This window comes from Balaenoptera ricei, chromosome 12 (genome assembly GCF_028023285.1).
Source record: "Balaenoptera ricei isolate mBalRic1 chromosome 12, mBalRic1.hap2, whole genome shotgun sequence".
NCBI lineage: Eukaryota > Metazoa > Chordata > Mammalia > Artiodactyla > Balaenopteridae > Balaenoptera > Balaenoptera ricei.
In genome coordinates, this window is record NC_082650.1 from 53,419,738 (window position 1) to 53,446,027 (window position 26,290).

The 26,290-nt window shown below is 39.8% G+C and overlaps 1 protein-coding gene across 2 annotated transcripts in view; it reads right to left on the reverse strand.

The window, feature by feature from the left end:
• Positions 1-26,290, reverse strand: part of CRYBG1 (crystallin beta-gamma domain containing 1) — a 213,325-nt gene that overhangs the window by 17,181 nt on the left and 169,854 nt on the right. The window contains exons 8-13 of one of the 2 annotated variants that reach the window (XM_059941484.1): positions 26,148-26,287; positions 12,718-12,844; positions 9,846-9,881; positions 8,343-8,491; positions 7,507-7,633; positions 7,270-7,415 (exon numbers count right to left, since the gene is read on the reverse strand). In XM_059941484.1, coding sequence (XP_059797467.1) covers positions 7,270-7,415; positions 7,507-7,633; positions 8,343-8,491; positions 9,846-9,881; positions 12,718-12,844; positions 26,148-26,287 — 725 coding nt within the window. The remainder of the gene's footprint in view (positions 1-7,269; positions 7,416-7,506; positions 7,634-8,342; positions 8,492-9,845; positions 9,882-12,717; positions 12,845-26,147; positions 26,288-26,290) is intronic. The other variant, XM_059941485.1, reaches the window with a different exon arrangement.

A 26,290-nucleotide genomic window follows, 5' to 3' on the forward strand; every position in this document is an offset into this window, starting at 1 on the left:
AACCACACTGGAAAAAAAAAGCTGACATAAAAAAATGCTTAAAAAAAAAACCATAAAACAGCTAAATAATGAAAATTTTGTTTCAATCAGGATTTCCAACATGACACAACTATGTAATAAGCAAAATTGAACAAACTCTTGAGAATACTAAGAATGAATCTCTTCTGGAATGTTTTCATAATTGTTATCTTTTAAATGATCCATACTCAGAGAGGAAAATCAACAAAACCAACTTATTGATGCTATTTCTTATCCAAAGATAAAGTCTTAGAAGGGAAAAGAGTTTTTCAATTCTGTTATATTCAAGAGATACTCAGTGTTTCCTCAGTTAATTCATTGCCCTATACTGATCCGCTCACAGCTTAAAGGAATAATACCTTTATGCCCATATATATGCTCAGAACTTTCCAAAATGCATTCACATCTATTATCACATTTAATCTTTTAGGGATATAACACAGAATAACAAACCTGACTCCGTATTAGATCTAGTCCTTTAGCTCTAACCTTTGTGCTCTGTTGCCTGTGCTTAGTCATGCTGGCTCTGCAGCTTTGTAAAGGAATGCTGCTAGTTGCCTGAAATATACATGATGGTCCATTCTCAAGGCTCTGACCTTTAAAGCTTTAGTGTAAAACTTTTCCATTCACATAGAGATAAATCAAGTTGCAGAACAGAAAATAACAACTGTCTTGTGGAGGTTTCTAGGAACACTGTGACCAGACCCACGTGGACAGCTGCAAGAACAAAGGATTCCAGCACCAAGAAGTTGGCAACAACCTACCACAGCCCCTCGCCTTTCAGTATAAAAGAAGCCTGAATTCTAAGTCGGGGAGGATGGTTCTTTGGGCCACTAGCCCACCATCTTCTCCGTCTGCTGGCTTTCTAAATAAAGTCACTATTCCTTTTGCCCCAACACCTCGTCTCTCGATTTACTAGCCTGTTGCGCGGCGAGCAGTACAAGCTTGGAGTCGGTAACAGGGAGGTACTGGTTTTCACATTTTACTGAAAAGAAAACCTAAAGACACAGAAAAAGTAATTCATTTATTCATTCAACAAACTGACTGGCCATTTACCATGTGCTGGGAACTAGACTGGTACTGGGAATGCAAGATGAAAAAAGGACAAAATCCTTGCCCTCGAAAGTTCAGAGATGGGTAAGAAGCATCACGTGGTATTACTTGTTGGTGTTTGTTCTGAATGGGAAGTGACCTGTCAGTCAGTGGCCAGGGATGAATGAACCCTTGACCGAGTCTCCTGAGGCTCACCAGGTCTCTTCACCTCGTGACCCCAACTGCCACCTACCCTTGTAGTTTTTTCATTTACCTTTCCATAAGCCATACCTAAAACAGCCCACATGCTTCACAATTAGAACAGATTACAATTTTACTATCTAAAGGGCTTCACTTAAAAACTCAAGTGCAGTTATTACTTGGAAATGAGCAGCCATCAAGAAGAACACGGTAAAAATCTCAAGTGGTAATTAGCTATGACAGCTAACATCTGTGGACTCATTTCTGGCCAGCTGAATGGAGAAACTGCTATAAGCACCAATCACAGTCTATTTCAGAAAATACCGCTTTCCCACTTCAGAACCTCATAAGCAACTTTAAAATCCTATTCTTCAACACTGTGAAGTGAGGAATTAGGTAGGAGGCCTGGTTCTAGGTGTGGTCATGACATTAACGTTCAGATAACTTTAAAGAGGTCATTTAACCTTTGTGAAAGTCCGTATTTCCATTTTTAAGTAAGGGCATTGACCAAGATCCCAGTGTTGACAGGGCGGGAGGCTGTACAGCTCACAGGTGCCTCTGTATGTGGCCTCTGTTCACACAGCCTTTGGCTTATCACGAGTCATGAAGAGAAATGACAACAAAGCGGGAGCCCAGAACACTGCTATGTGGGGAGGAATTTCTGCAGAGCAAGTAAATCTACTTTACAAAAGCCAAGACCTAAAAAAAAAAATTAAAGAGGATAAGACATATGACAAAAAAGTATCCCTGGCAAGGCTCTGGGTCTGTAGCAAGTTAGAGGGAAACAGAGGGCGTAAAGTCCTTTTTGCTTGATTGTTTGACTGTAAGGTTTGGAGGGAAAACAGCCAGTGAGGAGGGAAAGACTGAATACGCAGGAGAGAAGGTGACAACTGAGTGAACCCTGGATGACACTTTAGCCAGTGCTTTTTTTTTTTTAAACAAGTGTGAGTACTGTATTTCCCTATAAAACTAAAATAAATTACCTGTAAGAAAATACCCAACACCCAAGTATGCCTATCTAACCCACTGAAGTTGAAAAAGGAAAACCATTTATTAAAATGTCACTTGAATTGACAACAGTGTTGTTTTCCTTCCAAGATGTAACCCCAAATCCAAAATTCATTTCTGAGATTCTCTGGTATATCTATGATCTAGAGTCTACTTATAACTTATACCTGAAACTCTTAAGAAAAAAACTCCTTCCTGTCCTTGTTTAAGCATATTCTGTACATGTGAATGAACACTTCTCTGTCTATCTATAAGATTGCCAAGTATAAGTACAAACAGGTTTCAGCCTGCTGGGGTCACTGCTCAGAATTTAAGGGCAGCAGGGCAAACCTGCCCTTCTGTGGAGGGAAAAGGAAAAAAACTCAAACCCAACACTTTTTAAAAAAATCTGGACTCTAGAAATATTTCATTTTGCTGTTGAGTTTTAAAAAAATTAGCCCAGTTTCCACTATTTGAACAAGAGGACAGCACAGAACTAGAAAATGATTAGGAGGGATGTGTAAAGGCATCTCTTTTGATGTTTCAACAAGAAACAAAATGCGGTTCCTAAATCCTCATTTGCTGGATTTGTGAGGATCCTTCCTGAAGCCTGTTGTCGGTTTCAGAGCTAATTATGAGTTTACCACCCAGGGAATTTATTATGCATGTGATAGTGGTACATCTCAACCTTCCTATCCTGCAGGGCTCAACTCCAATGCTACCTCCTCCAAAGTCTTCCCTGTACCCAAACTGGAAATTAATCTCTCTCTGCCGTGGATCCCCAAAGCACTTAATCTTTGCGTATTTTGTAGCAATAATTAGGTTTCATATAAATACTGTAACTTCTTTGAGGATATAATACAATGCTTTGCACATAATAGACCTCAATAAATATTTATCAAATGATTGACTGAATGAAATATGAGGAAGCAGCTGGCCCTGGTAAGTACAGAAGCGCTTCTACAACCACAGAATTTAAAAGGAAGTTGTGTGTGTGTGTGTGCACACATGCATGTCTCCTTTCAACTTCCTCCCAACAACAAAACTCAACTGCTACAACCAAAAAAAAAAAAAAAAAAAGCCTTAGAAATGACTAAAAATAGAAACATATAAAAGCAACATTTTATAAAGGAAATGGATTTTAAGTAAATAAGGGCTGGTTAAAAGAGAGAGACTGACTCCAGGCACAATAATTCTACAGGTGCTAACAGCATCATCTACAGAAATGCCCTAAGGGAATTCCACCTAGCATCCTTTTGCTTCCTCTGCTAGGGTATGTAACTGGGCTCTGACTAATGAAACCAACACACCTGGTGAGTATGAACATGTGCAACTGTTTCCCCACATTGAGTTGGTCATTGTATTTTCCCTCTAAATAATTCACTTTAAAGGCAATCAAAAATACTATAGAGCCACAGCAATATTTCAGATAACTTCTGAATGCCGTATCATACCTTTTGTCTATGGCAGATTCTAACATGTTAGGGTTCCAGAACAGGACCCAGGAGAAGGCATTTCCTGCTAAGAATGGAAGCCCCAGAAGTCACTGAAGTCATTCTGTCAAGATGGTGCAACCAACACAAGAATTTAGTGAACATGACTAACACTAAAACAATACTACATTGTAGACACATCTCAAATATCCAGGGCTATTGTGGGAAGCCCCTTGAAATACAGTAGAGTTGAGGTTAGAATGACTCATAGTCTATGTTTCTCATAGCATAAGAGCCTAACGCCAAACGTTTTCAACAGAATCAGTGTCAAATGATTTCATATGACCATTTAAGAATACTCTCACTTATAACAAATTATAACTGACATCAGCCTGGACCATAAAAATAATTGTGTAACTCACTTTAACAGACATCTGCTTTTGCCAATCCAGTATCTGTACCCACTCTTTCTGATGTTCCTGGGGAACTCCTCAGCCCTATTATACACTAGTAGTCCCCATGGGACTGACCCTATATCTCAGCTGCAGGGCTGGGCATGTAACACAGGCACAGCCATCTCCTTGGCTACAGTAATTGGTTCAGACAGGTGCACATGACTTAAGCATACAGAATCAAAGTCAAACCTGGAACTTCTGTGGGAAAGAGAAGCTTTCCACTAGAAGCAGTGAGATCTGAGAACAAAGCAAGATGGTGCTGCCACAGGTCCCAGATAGAAAGTATAATAGGGAAGAACAAATCTGACTCCATATTGGATCCTTTTCTTTACTTTAACCTTATTGCTTTTGCTCCAAGTTAATCCCTAAAGGGATGTTGCCATAGCTTAAAGTAAACAAAATAGCCCACCTCTGGGAACCCTGCCTCCCATGCCCAAGTGTTAAGCTAAAGTACTTTTGTTTGAGTTCACAGGAAACATCCCCACCAGGTCCACCTGGTCCACCTGCAGAAAAGAAGAAATTAGCACATCCCTTGGGGAGGCTGGTCAGAACCAAGAAGTATTTGCAACAACTTATCAGCTTTTTTACTTCACCTCCTCACCTCCCCCTGTTTGTTCTATAAAAGAAACTAGCATCCAAAGCCCAGCAAGATGGCTCTTTTAGACACTGGTCTGCCATCTTCTCAGTCTCCTGGCTTTCCAAATAAAGTTGCTATTCCTTGTCCCAAGACCTCATCTCTCCATTTATTGGCCTGTTGTGCGGCGAGCAATAGGAGCTTCAACTCGGTAACAAAAAGTACCTGCCTACAGTGAAGCCAGCATAGCAAAAGCGCAGTCAAGAGACAAAGGGAGATCAAGTCCTAATGACAGAGTCTGAATCCCTGCATTAGCCGTGACGGAAGCAAAATCCTTCCCAGGACTTTTCAGTTATGCACGTCAATATATTACATTTTTATCATTTATGCCAGTTTAGACGGACCTGCAGTCACTTGCATCCCAAAGAGTCTTGACTAATCATCTTTCAATAAAAACTTACTTTAGCATTAGTAAAACATTCAACTGCTAATTCCAGGTACACTGAAACAATTATTTTTATATTAAAATAGCACAGAGCCCAGAAATGAACCCACCTACATGGTCAATTAATCTACGACAGAGGAGGCAAGAATATACAAAGGGGAAGACAGATTCTTCAATAAATCATGTTGGGAAAACTCAACAGCTACATGCAAAAGAATCAAATTGGACTACTTTCTCACACCATATAAAAAAATAAACCCAAAATGCATTAAAGACTTACAGGTAAGACCTGAAACCATAAAACTCCTAGAAGAAAACACAGGCAGTAGGCTCTTTGACATCAGTCTTAGCAATATTTTTTTGGATGTGTCTCCTCAGGCAAGGGAAATAAGAACAAAAATAAACAAAAGGGACCACATCAAACTACAAAGCTATTGCACAACAAAGAAAACTATCAACCACACGAAAAGGCTGCCTACTGAATGGGAGAAGATATGTGCAAACAATGTATCTGGTAAGGGGTTAATATCCCACATATACAAAGGACTCATACAACCCAACATCAAAAAAGTAAGCAACCCAATTACAAAATGGGCAGAGGACCTAAAGAGACATTTTTCCAAAAAAGACCTACATATGGCCAAGAGGCACATGAAAAGATGCTCAATATAACTAATCATCAGGAAAATGCAAATCAAAACCACAATGAGATATTGCCTCACACCTGTCAGAATGGCTATTATCAAAAAGGCAACAAATAACAATTGTGGGTGAGGATGTAGAGAAAAGGTAATCCTTGTGAACTGGGTGGGAATGTGAATTGGTGCAGACAATGTGGAAAACAGTATGGAGGTTCCTCAAAATGTTAAAAATAGAACTACTATACAATCCAGCAATTTCACTTCTGGGTATTTTTCCAAAAAAAAAAAAACACCAATAAACAAAAATACTAATTCAAAAGGATATGTGCACCTCTATGTTCATTGCAGCATTATTCACAATAGCCAAGATATGGAAGCAACCTATTTATCTACATGGATAGACAGATGTGGTGTGTGTCTATATATATATATAAATAAATTATATTAGCCATGAAAAACAATGAAATTTTGCCATTTGCGACAACATGGGTGGACCTAGAGAGTATTATGCTAAGTGAAATAAGTCAGACAAAGACAAACACCATACGATTTCATTTATATGTGGAATCTAAAAAACAAAACAAATGAACAAACATAACAAAACAGGAAACAGTCACAGATACAGAGAACAGGTGGTTGCCAGAGTGGAGGGGGTGGGGAGGCTTAGTAAAATAGGTGAGGGAAATTAAGAGGTACAAACTCCCAGTTACAAAATAAATGAGTCACGGGAGTGAAATGTACAGCATGAGGAATATTATCAATAATTATATCTTTGTATGGTGACAGAAGGTAACTAGACTTATCATGGTGATCATTTTGAAATGCATAGAAATATTGAATCACTATGTTGTACACCACAAACTAACATGCTGTTGAAAGTCCAATTATACTTAAAAAACAAACTCATAGAAAAAGACATCAAATTTGGGGTTGCCAGAGATGGGGAGTCGGAGGGGAGGGGGAGTTGGATGAAGATGGTCAAAAAGTACAAACTTCCAGTTATAAGATAAATACTGGGGATATAATCTAGAATATGATTAATATAATTAACTCTGCTGTACATTATACATGAAAGTGAGGAAATATAATGGAGCAGGTGTAGGACCATAGGAAAATCAAATGGGACTTTGTCCCAACCTCAGGTTTCTAATGTTAGATCACTATTATTATTTGTTTCCCATCATAAGTAATTCATGAGTTCTTTCCATGAAGAATGACAAGGGAAGTGGATCTGTAGATTTCTATCATGAAACTCAAAAGCCTGCTCCAGTGTTATATTACACATAAAAAAAATACTATATGAGAAAGATTTTAAAAAGCAGCTATAAAAATTTAGTGGCAGTAAGTATTAAATGGCTGACTTAATGTTTAGTTTTTGAGATATGTACTTATTGAGTGCTACTCTGGGTCAGAGACTCCATTACTTTAAAACAAACCAAAGTGAAACCCATATTTAAAATCCCAATTGGGTTATTGCACTTACACTCCACTCAGTACATTAACAGACTGTGTCTTCACTCCGTATCCAGTCTCCTTTAAATTAGCAACAATTCCTAATACATCAATACTGGAACCTTTGGATCCAAAGTTTTTTTCACTGTACATTATCATGTGAGCATTTGAAAAATCCTATTGAGAAAAAAAAATTCAAAATTCAAAGGCTAGCCGTTTATTATCCCAAAACGCCCAAGTATTAGCCATTAGCTTTTCTTTAACTTACACCTAATATAGGTCGTAAAGACTGAAGTTCTCCACTGTAGCCTCCCCAGCCATTCCAGTCCTTATATTCTCCTTCTTCAAGCAAATACTGATGACCAGTAAAGCCAGGCTTCTCATAAGCGACCCAACTACAACAAAAAGAACATGAAGGAGTAGAAATTTTCAGTAGTGTTAAAGTATCAGTTTCACTGACAAATATAAATAGCTATAAAGCTAGACAGGGACTCATGCATTATGACTATTGGAATGCTTCCCTAGCATTTAAGAGACTAACAGAATGGCCCCAAGAAATCAACCTAAGAAGCATACACCAACGTTCCGAAAAGGAGTATGGTGGGGTCAGTGTGCATGCGTACACGTGTGTCTGAACGTGTATGTTTAAGAACTGACTCAAAAGAACTTCAGCAAATAAAACTGAATGAACTTTCTTCAAATAGTAATTAAAATATTGTATATTTTGGGCTATTTACAAGCCATTTTCAGTGTACAATTCTAAAGGAAATATGTTAAGATCTATAAAGTGTAAAATATGATCCTACAAAATAGAAAGCAAACTAACAGTTCAATAGTTTGGAGCATAATATTAATAAACAAGATTGTAAATTTGATCAATCTGGATGGGCCAATTTATCAGCCTTGCTCAGCTGAATGACCCCAAACCAGCCCAGCAAACTGCTGGGTCAGATCCAGGTCACAACTAGCTGAAGAAAACATGTTTTAAATTCACTCTACCATACAATCTGGAATGCTATCTTTGGGAGAGAGAGAACATGTTTTTTTTTAACTTTATTAAAGGGAATAAAAAGAAATCCTTACAGGTCACTCCTGTCTACTTACATGCCTCTTAGAACTTTCATAGATCCCACTGATGTAAGGGGCAAATGTTCATCTCCAGTTGTTTCACCTCCTTCCATGATAAAATTACACACCTCTTTTTCTAGTTCCATACATTTTCCTTCAAAGAAAGGCTTTTCATAAATAACTACCTATAACATAAATGAGATATGCTAGTAATTTGTTAAAAGTTAAATATCTTAATAGCCAAACATTAAATTAGTCACTTAATATCACTAAGTCCTGGAACACAAATTAAAATTTTCTAATCATATTTTTTAAATTAACTAAATAACAGTATCTTGTAATTTTTAAATAAATTTATTCATTTATTTTTGCTGCATTGGGTCTTTGTTGCTGTGTGCAGGCTTTCTTTAGTTGCAGCAAGAGGGGGCTACTCTTTGTTGTGGTGCGCAGGCTTCTCACTGCGGTGGCTTCTCTTGTTGTGGAGCGTGGGCTCCAGGCGCACGGGCTTCAGTAGTTGTGGCACACGGGCTTAGTTGCTCTGTGGCATGTGGGATGTTCCCGGACCAGGGCTCGAACCCGTGTCCCCTGCCTTGGCAGGCGAATTCTTAACCACTGCGCCACCAGGGAAGCCCCATGAAATGTAATTTTAAAAATCAGAGGGCTTCCCTGGTGGCACAGTGGTTGAAAGTCCGCCTGCCAAGGCAGGGGACACGGGTTCGATCCCTGGTCTGGGAAGATTCCACATGCCTTGGAGCAGCTAGGCCTGTGCGCCACAGCTACTGAGCCTGTGCTCTGGAGCCCGCAGGCCACAACTACTGGGCCCACTCCCCACAGCTGCTGAAGCCCGCACGCCTATAGCCCGTGCTCTGAAGCAGGAGAGGATACCACAGTGAGAAGCCCGCGCACAGCAACAAGGAGTGGCCCCCACTCGCCACAACTGGACAAAGCTGCGCGCATCAACAAAGACCCAGTGCAGCCAAAAATAAATAAAATAAATAATTTTTTTAAAAAAATCAGAATTTTTTTTCTGCTGCGGTGTAACCTGAAGTCAAGGTTCAAAAGACAGTTTATGCATAATTGGTTTTTGTTCAACGTCTAGAACTGATATGTAGAATTTTGCTCAGGCCAAACTAAGGAACCAAAGTATCCTAAGTTGCTTTAAAAATGAAACAAACTATAGATCAAACTATGTGTCAGAGATGTGTGAAGTAGAACTAACAGAAAGAGCATTTGGGAGTAGGGAGAACTTGTCTTGAAAAGTGAGGTTCTTCCTTGCTGACTGGCAAGTAGCAACAGGTCCTGCAGTTAGTAAATACAACCACAAACTACAAACTTAATACAACAACGAACCCTTTGAGCCACGGCTACGCATACTGTTAGTGATAACTGGTGCCGTTAGCATCACCTTCCAGCCTGAAGGATGCCGTGTAAGTTGGACAACTTCCTTTGGCTGCAATTATGTTTTATGGAAGCTGATATGTAAAATCACACCTTCATGGAGATGGAATGGGAATAAAATTTTTTAAATATATATATTACCTTTGGATCTATAGGGAATTCAACTTTACGGCCACCCTGAAAAGAAAAATAACATAATAAGAAAAGCGGTTTGTCACTGATAACGTTACCATTTTCTATTACCCACAGCAGCCTGCGGTAAGCCATCGAACTGCAGAGCAGCCACATTCCTGTTGGTTTAATCAATGTTGAGACAGTTCTAAAATTACCAAAAATGCAGGGAAGATATGAGGAAGACTGTCTAAAGCAGAGTCTCACAGAGGCGGTCCATAAGCTGAATCTGTACGGTAGCTGTGCTTTTTAACCAAATAACTGTTAGGGTTTTTTTTGTTTGTTTGTTTTAACTCAGTAAACTTCTCAAAAAAAAAAAATGCATATTTCTCACTTACCTTAAAAAGCAGTCCTAAGATCTGACATCTCTGGACCCAAACTCTCACAGGCAGCAACCTTCACCTTCTGCACTTATTAATTGGGCTCACCCTCCAGCCAGGATACAGGCTCCAGTTTGCCTGTCTCCACCTCTTCCGCAGTTCAACTCCCTGCCAGCCTACTCACGCCTATTTGCTGCCTGGCCCCGGAGGCATTTGATTTTGCAACCGCTGGCTTACAAAACTGTTGAAGTTCCCTCAAGTTCACAATATGATCTGAAGGACTTTTGAAAGAACCAAGTAAACTGTTAGATAAATTTAAAGCATCCCAAAGGATGGGTCTATGGGGGTTGCTATACTTTTATAATAAAAATGTTTTTTTAATCTAAAAATCTTACTAAAAATAAACCATAGAAGAGGTATCTCATACAAATATTAAATAGGGTAAAAGTTAAAATCAGCAATGGGAAATTAAGAAGGATATCTTTCACCTATATGTTTAAAAGCCTTAAAAAAAAAGTACAGCCAAAGATGCTCAAATACAGCAAATGACCTGTAATTATAAAGTAATGTGGCTGATTTTATCAACAAACCAGGGCTCATACAGGCAAGTAAGTACGCTTTTCAACAGTAATCCTTTTTGAATGCTGTGAACTTCACAGTTCTGCTGCTTATCATTAAAAACTGCCTTCAACCCACTACTGAGCATGTACCCTGAGAAAACCATAACTCAGAAAGATACATGTAGTATGGGGTGGTGGTGGGATGAATTGGGAGATTGGGATTGACATATATACACTAATTTGTATAAAATAGATAACTAATAAGAACCTGCTGTACAAAAAAAAATAAAATTTACTTACGTAAAAAAAAAAAAAAAAAAAAAAAAAAAAGATACATGTACCACAAATGTTCACTGCAGCACTATTTACAATAGCCAGGACATGGAAACAACCTAAATGTCCATCGACAGACAAATGGATAAAGAAGATGTGGCACATATGTACAATGGAATATTACTCAGCCATAAAAAGGAACGAAACTGAGTTATTTGTAGTGAGGTGGATGGACCTAGAGTCTGTCATACAGAGTGAAGTAAGTCAGAAAGAGAAAAACAAATACCGTATGCTAACACATATATATGGAATCTAGAAAAACGGTACTGATGAACCTAGTGGTAGGGCAGGAATAAAGATGCAGACATTGAGAATGGACTTGAGGACACAGCGGGGAAGGGTAAATTGGGACCAACTTAGAGAGTAGCACTGACATATATATACACTACCAAATGTAAAACGGATGGCTGGTGGGAAGCTGCTGCATAGCACGGGGAGATCAGCTCGGTGCTTTGTGACCACCTAGAGGGGTGGGATAGGGAGGGTGGGAGGGAGACGCAAGAGGGAGGGGATATGGGGATATGTGTGTGCATACAGCTGATTCATTTTGTTGTATGGCAGAAACTAACACAACGTTGTGAAGCAATTATACTCCAATAAAGATGTATTAAAAAAAAAACTGTCTTCAAAACCTGAGGCGATTCTTTCATACATTCATAAAACTAACAAAACTTTGTTCTTTGAAAATGGATTTAACTTTAGAAAAAAGCCCAACATTATTTGCAAGAAGACCAGCAGACATCTAGGTAATTAAACTACAAGCTTTGGCAGGAGGGGTAAAATTAAGATAAAAAAATTATCTTCCTGCCTTTCTAATTTGTCTCAAACTGCCTCAGAAGACAATCACAAAGTGGAATTTCAAGAACACGTCTGTAACAGGAGCCTCACTCATGCAGTAGGTTTTTAGTGAGCACCTACTACAATGCAGCTCAACATGGGGTCAAAAACAGGTGCAGCCAGGATCCTCCCAAGGCTTAGAGTCTTGCAGATGAAACAGACAAAGAACAAGGCAAAATACAGGGGAAGGAAGCACAGGCCCTTTCTAAGGCAAAAGTTTTGGAGAACAACACTCATTCCGACATCCAGCTCCAGGGCCAAAGCTGCCGCCCAGCCTGGCCTCCTGTCACTACAACTGGCTGGTCCGCAGCAAGCCCCGTCCTTGCCCAGCTCCGCCCTGGATCATGCAGTGTACTGACATCTCCATCTAAATTAATCCTGCTTCGTTTATAAGACCCTCTTGAATTATCGTGAAGCTCTCCCAATTATCCCCCTTCTCTTTTCTACACACCTACAAGTTGGACTTTATCTGTCCATCCTCCTGTTTTTCCACAAAGGTTTAATTCTTCACTTTCTCATTTCTGCTCTGGGCTGAGCTTTGCACACACATCAGCGGCTCTGCAAGGCCGAAAACACCTTGAAGGCCAAGGCCATGGGCTTATCCACATTTTTTCATCTGTAGCATCTAGCAAGTTAACCTTTCTATTATTTCTATCTAGCAATAGGTTCCATCTTCTACATATTTGTTTTTAAAAAGTCTACTTTATTGCTTTAAAGTCACATCCCATGAATTATCAAAGTTAAGCAAAGAATTACTGATTCTAAGAACACATCGTTGGATTCCATCTTTACCATTTTCAGAGGCCGCATGGATCCAATGTACGCCTCCTCTGTATCCCAGAAGGATAAGTCAGGGTATTCACCAGGTTCCAGGATAAAAGGGACACCCTGAAATCCAGGCTCTTCGTAAATCAGCCATCTAAATAAGTACCAAGGAAGGAAGAAATAGAGACAATTCATCATTTCTGTCAGTGGGAAACAGCACCCCACTGATGAGAGAAGAACAGAACAGGAGAGGATGTAGATCTGGATGATGTACAGTTACACTTAGGTAATAGAGCAACATTAAACTCAAGGAGGAATAAAACATTATATGCACCTCTTCTTGAGCTTTTACTAGTCTCCTTGGCTTGGCTGTCTTTGTCCACTTATTTTACTTTCTACTATGAACTGCTTCAAAGTGTAAATGTCTCTATTACTTCCAAGTAATAAAAGTAGTTATCTTTTGCACTATGTGTGTTTAGAGAGGCTCTACCCAGGAGATCTCAAATGTTTTAAAAGGTTACATCTCATTTGTAACCAAAGAATAGGATGTTACACCTAATCATTTTTCACAGTCAAAAATTAATAACATCTAGCAAAAGAGCTTACAAGGAACGCCACTCAGAATTCTACGTAATCCTCACAACAATGCTATTGGGAAAAAATACTATTGACCCCATTTTACAGGTGAGGTTAAGTAAATTGCCCAGGGTCACACAGCTACAAGTACCAAATGCAGGGCTGATCCTAGCTGACTCCGAAGCCAAGCTCCCAATCATTCTTTGACAGCAATGCTTCTCTTTCCAGAGTGCACTGAATGTAATTTCACAATGACTCAAGGTCATCGCTGTGAGCATGACTCAATGCACGGTGATGTCTGTGGGGCTTTTCAAAGTCTAAGGCTGCTTGTTCCCAGGCCCAAAGCTTTTTGAGTTCTTGGACCTGATTTTTATGGCTTTTCAATAGCACACCCTTCTATCAGACTTGTCAGCTGTCACTTCTGCTGTGGTCAGGAAATCAGAAGCCTCACCCGCCTCTTCGTAAACAAATAAGGAATTCTTGGTGATCACTTACACTCGACAATTCTTTAAAGCATCCTAGTTGGGGTAATGTGACCATGTTTCCCACAATACTGAACCAAGAAGAGGATGGCTGTAAAGGCAATCTTTTACCAGCAAAATGATTCTGATTCTCCCCTCTTTGTTTTTCTCTTGTTCACAATTTTGGCCCAAGGGCATATTTTTGGTGATGGTTTTTGTTAAAGATTCCCTGGGATAAATCAGTAACTTCGTTCGACTAATTATACAGAGTTTTATAATCAAAATCCCACTGAAGACCTGTCAACATACACACACACACACACACACACACGAATGCTGAGAGGCTGTGTGTGGTGTATGGGTGAGGGATCAAAACTAATCCACAGGGTTAGAAGTCAGGATAATAGTTACAAGGACAACCAGGAGAAGGCAGGAATGAGGGGGAGCTTCTAAGATGCTGGTTATGTACTATTTCTTGATCTGAATGATGGTTACACTTTGAAAATTCACTCAGTTTACACATGTTTGATTTGTTGTGTACCTTTTAATACAAATGTTATATACACTTCAATAAAAAATTAAGGGAAAAAAGAGACATCTTTTAAATATCACTGCAATATCCCTAAACCACAAGAAAGCAGAAGCTAAAAGTGGGGTCCTCTAAACCTCCTTTTGTTTAAAGCATGACAGTTAAGGATGCATTACATCTTTTTTGGAGCTCAAAGCTCTCACAGGCACACCACACACTGATGCCCTAGCTAAATAATGGCAGCTTGTCATAAATTGTGGTATTTGGCTAACTAGCCAAGGGCCTTGAAGTCTGCCTCTTCACAAGTAAACAGGATGAATTTTTCACAAACACAATGGACAGCTCATAAACCAGTGATTCTGAGATTCTGACACGATGCTTACTGAAGTACCCTTTCATTAAGTCTTTCCTTCTATAGTTTGAGTTCCGAGGGTATGTATTCATTCATCTGATACTAAATATCTCACTTTCCTTGAAGCACATGGTTTAGTCACAATAACATTCATAGAAGGAAGGTAATTTGGGGCAAAGGGTAATTTATCAAAAAACTGAACACATAAACTGGCACACTTGAAAAGACTGCTGTTCTGAGGGTCCCTCCTCAGGGAGTGAGTGCTAAGGGCCTCCTGGGTAACTGAAACAGACATTTATGAATGTTGGGTGGACTTTGGAATTTGAAAACTCATATACAGAGTGTGATCCTTTTCCCCTAAATTCTATTCCAACAAGATACATTATTCACAAGGTGCTCAAGAGAGGAGGAAACTACCTTCAGGCAGTGTTATTTCATTTTCTAAAGGTATTCTTTTATTTTCCCATGTACTCAGGTAACGAGCTTTTGCCTATATTATGAATAAACAGTATGACTATAAAGAACTTTTTAAAAAATAACAAAAGTATACATACAAATGAATATTGTTGAACTAATAACAATGGCCATCCATTCATTAAAAACATTTGCATAATTACTTTCAGAAATACCCTTTGAGTCAGACAAGAAAAACTGGTCTTATCTTGTTCACTGTTCTTAAACAAACAAAAAAACAGTATTTCCGGCTGGATCCTAAGTCTTATTCTCCAGACATGGCTGCACATGAATGTTGGCTACGTACAGAAACCAACGGGGTACTCAAAAGATTAAGTATGAACGTGTCAACTTGGAGGTTATTCAAAGGAGGGTGAGCTCTGAATCTCAAGCGGGAAATATGCCTTTACAATGGGGAGACGTGGGAAGCACCAATTTAACCAAGCAATCAAACTTGGGATCGTTAATGAGAAGCAGGCTGGCATGTACCACAAGTTGTGATACAGCATGAATATACACCACTACCTATAGGAAGTAGCAACCTTGTCAAAACTCTTCAATCTGCATCTGATCATACCTGCAGACCTAACCACCTGTATACAGAAAATTCAGGTGACAGAAGAAAGAGTTAAATGATAACATGAGGAAACACTCAGAAAATCCAGAATGTAGCACATTCTCTAAGCAGCTGATCTAAATTCTTCAAAAAGTCAGTGGTTGGAACTTCCCTGGTGGCACAGTGGTTAAGAATCCTCCTGCCAATGCAGGGGACACGGGTTTGATCCCTGGTCCGGGAAGATCCCACATGCAGCGGAGCAACTAGGCCCGTGCGCCACAACTACTGAGCCTGTGCTCTAGAGCCTGCGAGCCACAACTACTGAGCCCGTGAGCCGCAACTACTGAAGCCCACATGCCACAACTACTGAGCCTGAGTGCTGCACCTACTGAAGCCCGCGCGCCTAGAGCCCATGCTCCGCAACAAGAGAACCCACTGCAATGAGAAGCCCGCTCACCGCAAGGAAGAGTAGCCCCCACTCACCGCAACCAGAGAAAGCCTGCACACAGCAACAAAGACCCAACACAGGAGATTGGTTCAAGACGGCGGAGTAGAAGGACGTGCTCTCACTCCCTCTTGCATGAACACCAGAATCACAACTAACTGCTGAACAATCATTGACAGGAAGACACTGGAACTCACCCAAAAAAGATACTCCACATCCAAAGACAAAGGAGAAGCCACAATGAGACGGTAGGAGGGGCACAATCACAGCAAAATCAAATCCCATAACTGCTGGGTGGGTGACCGACAGACTGGAGAACACTTATACCACAGAAGTCCACCCACTGGAGTGAAGGTTCTGAGCCCCACGTCAGGCTTCCAAACCTGGGCATCCGGCAACGGGAGGAGGAATTCCTAGAGAATCAGACTTTGGAGGCTAGCAGGATATGATTGCAGGACTTCGGCAGGACTGGGGGAAACAGAGACTCCACTCTTGGAGGGCACACACAAAGTAGTGTGTGCATCGGGACCCAGGGGAAGGGTCAGTGACCCCATAGGAGACTGAAACAGACCTACCTGGTAGTGTTGGAGGGTCTCCTGCAGAGGTAGGGGGCAGCTGTGGCTCAGCAAGGGACAAGGACACTGGCAGCAGAAGTTCTGGGAAGTACTCCTTGGCGTCAGCCCTCCCAGAGTCCACCATTAGCCCCATCAAAGAGCCCGGGTAGACTCCAGTGTTGGGTCACTTCAGGCCAAACAACCAACAGGGAGGGAACCCAGCCCCATCCATCAGCAGACAAGCGGATTAAAGTTTTACTGAGCTCTGCCCACCAGAGCAACAGCCAGCTGTACCCATCACCAGTCCCTCCCATCAGGAAACTTGCACTAGCCTCTTAGACAGCCTCATCCACCAGAGGGCAGACAGCAGAAGCAAGAAGAACTACAATCCTGCAGCCTGTGGAACAAAAACCACATTCACAAAAAGACAGACAAGATGAAAAGGCAGAGGGCTATGTACCAGATGAAGGAACAAGATAAAACCCCAGAAAAACAACTAAATGAAGTGGAGATAGGCAACCTTCCAGAAAAAGAATTCAGAATAATGATAGTGAAGATGATGCAGGACCTTGGAAAAAGAAGGGAGGCAAAGATCGAGAAGATGCAAGAAATGTTTCACAAAGATCTAGAAGAATTAAAGAACAAACAAACAGAGATGAACAATACAATGACTGAAATGAAAATTACACTAGAAGGAATCAATAGCAGAATAACTGAGGCAGAAGAACGGATAAGTGACCTGAAGACAGAATGGTGGAATTCACTGTTGCAGAACAGAAGAAAGGAAAAAGAATGAAAAGAAATGAAGACAGCCTAAGAGACCTCTGGGACAACATTAAATGCAACCAACATTCACATTATAGGGGTCCCAGAAGGAGAAGAGAGAGAGAAAGGACCAGAGAAAATATTTGAAGAGATTATAGTCGAAAACTTGCCTAACACGGGAAAGGAAACAGCCACCCAAGTCAAGGAAGTGCAGAGAGTCCCATACAGGATAAACCCAAGAAGAAACACGCCGAGACACACAGTAATCAAACTGGCAAAAATGAAAGACAAGAAAAAATTATTGAAAGCAGCAAGGGAAAAATGACAAATAAAACACAAGGGAACTCCCATAAGATTAACAGCTGATTTCTCAGCCGAAACTCTACAAGCCAGAAGGGAGTGGCATGATATACTTAAAGTGATGAAAGGGAAGAACCTACAACCAAGATGACTCTACCCAGCAAGGATCTCATTCATATTCGACGGAGAAATCAAAAACTTTACAGACAAGCAAAAGCTAAGAGAATTCAGCACCACCAAACCAGCTCTACAACAAATGCTAAAGGAACTTCTCTAAGTGGGAAACACAAGAGAAGAAAAGGACCTACAAAAACAAACCCAAAACAATTAAGAAAATGGTCACAGGAACATACATATCGATAATTACCTTAAATGTGAATGGATTAAATGCTCCAACCAAAAGACACAGGCTTGCTGAATGGATACAAAAACAAGACCCATATATATGCTGTCTACAAGAGACCCACTTCAGACCTAGGGACACATTCAGACTGAAAGTGAGGGGATGGAAAAAGATATTCCATGCAAATGGAAATCAAAAGAAAGCTGGAGTAACAGTACTCATATTAAATAAAATAGACTAAAATAAAGGATGTTAAAAGAGACAAGGAAGGACACTATATAATGATCAAGGGATCAATCCAAGAAGAAGATATAACAATTATAAATATCTATGCACCCAACATAGGAACACCTCAATACATAAGGCAACTGCTAACAGCTATAAAAGAGAAAATCGACAGTAACACAATAATAGTGGGGGACTTTAACACCTCACTTACACCAATGGACAGATCATCCAAACAGAAAATTAATAAGGAAACACAAGCTTTAAATGACACAATAGACCAGATAGATTTAACTGATATAGGACATTCCATCCAAAAACAGCAGATTACACTTTCTTCTCAAGTGCACATGGAACATTCTTCAGGATAGATCACATCTTGGGCCACAAATCAAGCCTCAGTAAATTTAAGAAAACTGAAATCATATCAAGCATCTTTTCTTACCACAATGCTATGAGACTGGAAATCAATTACAGGAGAAAAAAATGTAAAAAACACGAACACAGGGAGGCTAAACAATGTGTTACTAAATAACCAAGAGCTCACTGAAGAAATTAAAGAGGAAATAAAAAATACCTAGAGACAAATGACAATGAAAACACGACAATCCAAAACCTATGGGATGCAGCAAAAGCAGTTCTAAGAGGGAAGTTTATAGCTATACAAGCCTACCTCAAGAAACAAGAAAAATCTCAAATAAACAACCTAACCTTACACCTAAAGGAACTAGAGGAAGAAGAACAAACAAAACCCCAAGTTAGCAGAAGGAAAGAAATCATAAAGATCAGAGCAGAAATAAATGAAATAGAAACAAAGAAAACAATAGCAAAGCTCAATAAAACTAAAAGCTGATTCTTTGAGAAGATAAACAAAATTGATAAACCATTAGCAAGACTCACCAAGAAAAAGAGGGAGAGGGCTCAAATCAATAAAATTAGAAATGAAAAAGGAGAAGTTACAACAGACACCGCAGAAATACAAAGCATCCTAAGAGACTACTACCAGAAACTCTATGCCAATAAAATGGACAACCTGGAAGAAATGGACAAATTCTTAGAGAGGTATAACCTTCCAAGACTGAACCAGGAAGAAATAGAAAATGTGAACAAACCAATCACAAGTAATGAAATTGAAATTGATTAAAAATCTTCCAACAAACAAAAGTCCACGACCAGATGGCTTCACAGGTGACTTCTATCAAACATTTAGAGAAGAGCTAACACCCATCCTTCTCAACCTCTTCCAAAAAATGCAGAGGAAGGAACACTCCCAAACTCATTCTATGAGGCCACCATCACCCTGATACCAAAACCAGACAAAGCTACTACAAAAAAAGAAAATTACAGACCAATATCACTGATGAATATAGATGCAAAAATCATCAACAAAATCCAACAACACATTAAAAGTATCATACACCATGATCAAGTGGGATTTATCCCAGGGATGCAAGGATTCTTCAATATACGCAAATCAATCAATGTGCTACACCATATTAACAAATTGAAGAATAAAAACCATATGATCATCTCAATAGATGCAGAAGAAGCTTTTGACAAAATTCAACACCCATTTATAATAAAAACTCTCCAGAAAGTGGGCATAGAGGGAACCTACCTCAACATAATAAAGGCCATATACGACAAACCCACAGCACACATCATTCTCAATGGTGAAAAACTGAAAGCATTTCCTCTAAGATCAGGAACAAGACAAGGATATCCACTCTCACCACTATTATTCAACGTAGTTTTGGAAGTCTTAGCCATGGCAATCAGAGAAAAAAAATAAAAGGAATACAAATTGGAAAAGAAGTAGTAAAACTGTCACTGTTTGCAGATGACATGATACTATACATAGATAATCCTAAAGATGCCACCAGAAAACTACTAGAGCTAATCAATGAATTTGGTAAAGTTGCAGGATACAAAATTAATGCACAGAAATCTCTTGCATTCCTATACACTAATGATGAAAAATCTGAAAGAGAAATTAAGGAAACACTCCCATTTACCACTGCAACAAAAAGAATAAAATACCTAGGAGTAAACCTACCTAGGGAGACAAAAGACCTGTATGCAGAAAACTGTAAGACACTGATGAAAGAATTTAAAGATGATACCAGCAGATGGAGAGATATACAATGTTCTTGGATTGGAAGAATCAACATTGTGAAAATGACTATACTACCCAAAGCAATCTACAGATTCGATGCAATCCATATCAAATTACCAATGGCATTTTTTACAGAATGGGAACAAAAAATCTTAAAATTTGTATGGAGACACAAAAGACCCCAAATAGCCAAAGCAGTCTTGAGGGAAAAAAACGGAGCTGGAGGAATCAGACTCCCTGACTTCAGACTATACTACAAAGCTACAGTAATCAAGAAAATATGGTACTGGCACAGAAACAGAAATATAGACCAATGGAACAAGACAGAAAGCCCAGAGATAAACCCACGCACCTATGGTCAACTAATCTATGACAAAGGAGGCAAGGATATACAATGGAGAAAACACAGTCTCTTCAATAAGTGCTGCTGGGAAAACTGGACAGCTACATGTAAAAGAATAAAATTAGAACACTCCCTAACACCATACACAAAAATAAATTCAAAATGGATTAGAGACCTAAATATAAGACCGGACACTATAAAAACTCTTAGAGGAAAATATAGGAAGAACACTCTTTGACATAAATCACAGCAAGATCTTTTTTGATCCACCTCCTAGAGTAATGGAAATAAAAACAAAAATAAACAAATGGGACCTAATAAAACTTAAAAGCTTTTGCACAGCAAAGGAAACCATAAACAAGACGAAAAGACAACCCTCAGAATGGGAGAAAATATTTGCAAACGAATCAATGGACAAAGGATTAATCTCCAAAATATATAAACAGCTCATGCAGCTCAATATTAAAAAAAAAACAACCCAATCCAAAAATGGGCAGAAGACCTAAATAGACATTTCTCCAAAGAAGACATACAGATGGCCAAGAAGCACATGAAAAGCTGCTCAATATCACTAATCATTAGAGAAATGCAAATCAAAACTACAATGAAGGGCTTCCCTGGTGGCGCAGTGGTTGAGAATCTGCCTGCCAATGCAGGGGACACGGGTTCGAGCCCTGGTCTGGGAAGATCCCACATGCCGCGGAGCAACTTGGCCCGTGAGCCACAATTGCTGAGCCTGTGCGTCTGGAGCCTGTGCTCCGCAACAAGAGGGGCTGCGATAGTGAGAGGCCCACGCACCGCGATGAAAAGTGGCCCCCACTTGCCACAACTAGAGAAAGCCCTCACACAGAAACGAAGACCCAACACAGCCATAAAATATAAATAAATAAATAAGCAAATATGGTTTAAAAAAATATATTAAAAAAAAAAAAGAATTCCCATATGACCCAGCAATCCCACTACTGGGCATATACCCAGAGAAAACCACAATTCAAAAAGACACATGCACCCCAATGTTCATTGCAGCACTATTTACAATAGCCAGGACATGGAAGCAACCTAAATGCCCATCGACAGACAAATGGATAAAGAAGATGTGGTACATATATACAATGGAGTATTACTCAGCCATAAAAAGGAACGAAATTGGGTCACTTGTAGAGATGTGGATGGATCTAGAGACTGTCATACAGAGTGAAGTAAGTCAGAAAGAGAAAAACAAATATTGTATATTAACACATATATGGGGAACCTAGAAAAATGGTACAGATGAACTGGTTTGCAGGGCAGAAATAGAGACAGAGATGTAGAGAACAAACGTATGGACACCAAGGGGGGAAAGTGGGAGGGGGTGGTGGTGGGATGAATTGGGAGATTGGGATTGACATGTGTACACTGATGTGTATAAAATGGATGACTAATAAGAACCTGCTGTATAAAAAAATTAATTAATTAATTAATTAAAAAAAATTATCACAATGGGGATGCTAGTTTCCACTTAAGATGGAGAAAACTGAGAAGAGTGTTATCCTAACAAGAAGAAAAAGCTGGATAAAGTAGAAGATTACAAAATTTCTTGAACCCATCAGAGAGCTGAAATCTAAGAAAAGGTCATGTCTACAAGTAGGGTGTGTATGAGCACAGGTCCACCTGGGTCAAGGCAGAGAGGAAGATGGGGCTCCCATCCAAGTGGGCCTTCTTTCAATAGATGACAAGTCAACTGAAGGTACAAAATTGAGCCACACCTAAAATGTTAACCTAAAAGCTACTTTCAGAGGATTAATATTTGGAGCTTGACTGAATTCATCAGTCATAATTTTTACGTGTGGTTATAGAACATATAAAACTTTTAAACAATTCTAAAGAAAAGATCAATTTTTTATAGCTTTCTTTCAATGCAAAACATTTCTAGAGGTCAAGAGTCCTGTGAATAAAGTCCTATTTAAAAAAAAAAAAAAAAGACCCAATGCAGCCAAAAAATAAATTTAAAACAAACAAAAAGAGTAAGTACAGATATACTCATCAATATGGGTAATCTTAGAAACAATGTAGAGAAAAAGGAACAAGCCACACGGAAGTTTGATAACATATTTATAAAGTTCAAAAGCAAGCACAACTAAAACAGTACAGGGACGGATACTATAGGATGAAACTATAAAATAAGGGAATGAGAAAAACACAAAATTTCAGAGAGGGGTCACACAAGTAGAGAAGTCAGGGGGATGGGAGCAGGCGGGCTATGCCAGGTCCTGCGGCAGCATTGGTAACGGTGAGGTTCTCAGTTGGGTGATGGGCACGTGGGGGCTTGATTACTAGGCTTCGTAATTCACATATACATGTATTCTTATATATCAAATATTTCATAACAGCACTGATCAAAGAATATGTGGCTATTAAAAAATGTCCCTTGACTTCAGAACACCTGCATTCCAGTACCTGTTCTGCTGACGACTAATCCTAACAACTAATCCAACTTGAGAAAGTGACCAAAACCTGTCTTCCTTGGTTAAATGATGGTGTTGGAACAGATGCTCATAATGCTCCCTTTGAAGTTCTAAAATTCCTTAGCTTTGTTTATTAGAAATATACTCAAAAAAAGATGCACCCTCACCTCTACAAGGATGGGTACTAGGATTAGCCAGCTGCTTTAAACAAAGGTTTAAAAACAAATCACACGCAACAGAATCTGAAAGGAAAAGTGAGTTAGAAATGTCTCACTTTCCCAAATAAGAAACTGACAAGTAATACTCTTAATTTGTGTATGTGTAGCAAAACCTAATCCAGAGTGAACAAGCCCTGAAATAAATCTCCTAATGGAATCTAAACAAGTGCTGTGCCCCCTACACCACCCCCAGCAAAGTCTTCTCTTACACCAGTTCAGGGGACTGCTGCACCAACAGAAGCAACATGAGCTTGGGTATACCTGTTATCAGCTGAATTCTCCCAACCCATGAGATTCTCCTTGGAGATCTGTAAAAGTACTACTGACTTGGTCCCAAGATGACCAAGTTCAATGACCCCAAACTCTGAGCTGACATCCAAGGCAGCTTTCTATTATCCTAATGGAAATAAAGAACCAGGAAAAAAAAAAAAAAAGTCTACTGCCATGCAAGCCCATCAAAACTTGTAAAACATTACTGGTTTGTAACTACCACCTATAAAACTAGGTTAAACTTACTGTCAAGGTTAAGAAGCTTTATAAAGTGTAGCTCATTATGCTTCCACATAGCCCAAGCCTGAGTCATGAAACCTTCCAGAAATGGAGATTAAAATATTATGGCAGACGCCTATTTCATTCTTCTAAGGAAAGTGATATTTCTCAACATTAAATGCTTTGAGAAAAAAGATGTAGAGATCTCTTTGATGTGAAAAAAGTAAAAGGCAGTAAGAGATGAAGACACTTGTTTTGTTTAGATTCCTCCTTTTCTTACCAATCACTAGATACAAAAGTGCCGGAAGCTCAGATGCCTTTTCTGCTCTTTACACCCACTCCCCGTGAGATCCTGTCTAGCACCGGGTTCCGTGCTGATGACTCCTGATTTTATCTCCAGCCTCACCCCAACCCCAAGTTCCAGTGTCATGCATTCAGTCACCTTCCTGACCTCTTACCTGAATGTGCAGTTGGCATCTCCAACTTAACCTCACAAACTGAACTCCTGGATTTCATTCTCCCTCCTAGTTTTCTCCATTCCGGTAAATGCTGGGGTCCCAAACCCTGTACATTCCTCAGCCCCTCACACCCCACATAAAATCTGTCAGCACATGTTGGTTCTGTCTTCAAAATGTATCCAGAATCTGACCATTTTTCACCACCACTCTCATGCCAAGTCACCAAAACCTCTTGCCTATGTAAATGCAGTGACCTCCTAACTGGTTTCTTTGCTTCCATTCTTACCTCTTTACAATCTATTTTTACACAGCAGCTAGAGTGATCCTCCTAAAACACAAGTTAGATCAAAATCCTCCAATGAGTTCTCACGTCACTTGGAGCCACCTAAAATCCCTCCCAAGTCCTTCAAGGTCTGACATGACACGAGGCCTCTCTCCCATCACTGGTCCTCCTAGCTCACTCTACTGCAGCCAGACCTCCGACCTGTTGCCCAAACATCCCCTGGAGGGCTTTGCAAATGCTGGGCTTCCTGCCTAGGACACTCCCCTACTCCGCCTCCCTCAGATGTCCCACAGCTGACTCCCTCACTTCCTCAGGTCTCTGCTTAAAGGTCACCAGGGACCTTCCCGACCACTCTCTAAAGTAGCACTTCCACTGTCCCTCTCCATAATTTATGTTTCTTGTAGTATTTACCTTCGGACTCATTACATATGTATTATCTTACGCATATTCCATTAATAAAATCTCTTGAGCAGTCTCTGAATATATAATATTTATAAATTATATACATAACCACTGAATATATTATGAATTGATTAGAAAACATACACAAAGAGAAAATTTGAAAAGAAGATTTTAAATAATATATAAAGAAGCTTTAGTGTTTTTTCCTGCATCTCAGGGGATGTCTGTCACATGCCCTGGGCTGTGCACTCCACTGCAGAAGCCACAAGCTTCAGTTCTGCAACCTGCACTTTCTAGCCTAATTTCTCCTCTGAGATATTCCCATTTCCTTCAAAATACCCTTGCAATTTCCTGTGATTTTTGAAACCAACATTCTAGGCGCTTTGGAAAGCATTGTGTGAAAATGTTAGAGGAAGTAGCATGCATGTTGGCCTCCATCCCACCTGAAATATCAGGGGCACACATGCTTCAATTACCTCCTTTGAATTACCCTGAAGGTATAATCTGCAACTCAGCTTTGAATGAATCAGGTTCCTTTGCAATAAGGAAATCCCCACATTAAAAATACAGTTTTTGGACTTCCCTGGTGGTGCAGTAGTTAAGAATCCGCCTGCCAATGCAGGGGACACGGGTTTGATCCCTGGTCCAGGAAGATCCCACATGCGACAGAGCAACAAAGCCCGTGCGCCACAACTACTGAGCCTGCGCTCTAGAGCCCATGAGCCACAACTACTGAGCCCGCGTGCCTAGAGCCCATGCTCCGTAACAAGAGAAGCCACCACAACGAGAAGCCTGAACACCACAACAAAGAGTAGCCCCTACTCACTGCAACTAGAGAAAGCCCGTGCGCAGCAACGAAGACCCAATGCAGCCAAAAATAAATTAATTTTTTTTAAAAATGCAGTTTTCTCCCTGCACTTCCTCCAAGAAATCATCATTGTTTATAAGAGAGCTGAATCATAAGAACACAGGTAACACAGTAACCAAAAATATCAGATTTTTATGTGCCTTATCAAAAAAATAATAAAACCTTGTAGTCAACAATTACTTAACAGGACAACAAATCAGAGACAGAGTATCTTAAGTCCTCTTTTTACACTCAAAAAAGGGCTTCATTAAAATTGTATTGGTAATAAAATACTCACGTGCCCCAATGTACTTTAATGGAACAAGTCTTCTGCATCATACCAAACCCCTGCATTTCTTCAGTATCATCAAAGTAGGAATTTAGAAGTCCTAACCCTTCTGGTTCAGTAAATAAGTCAATCTGACTAACTCTGTAATCCTA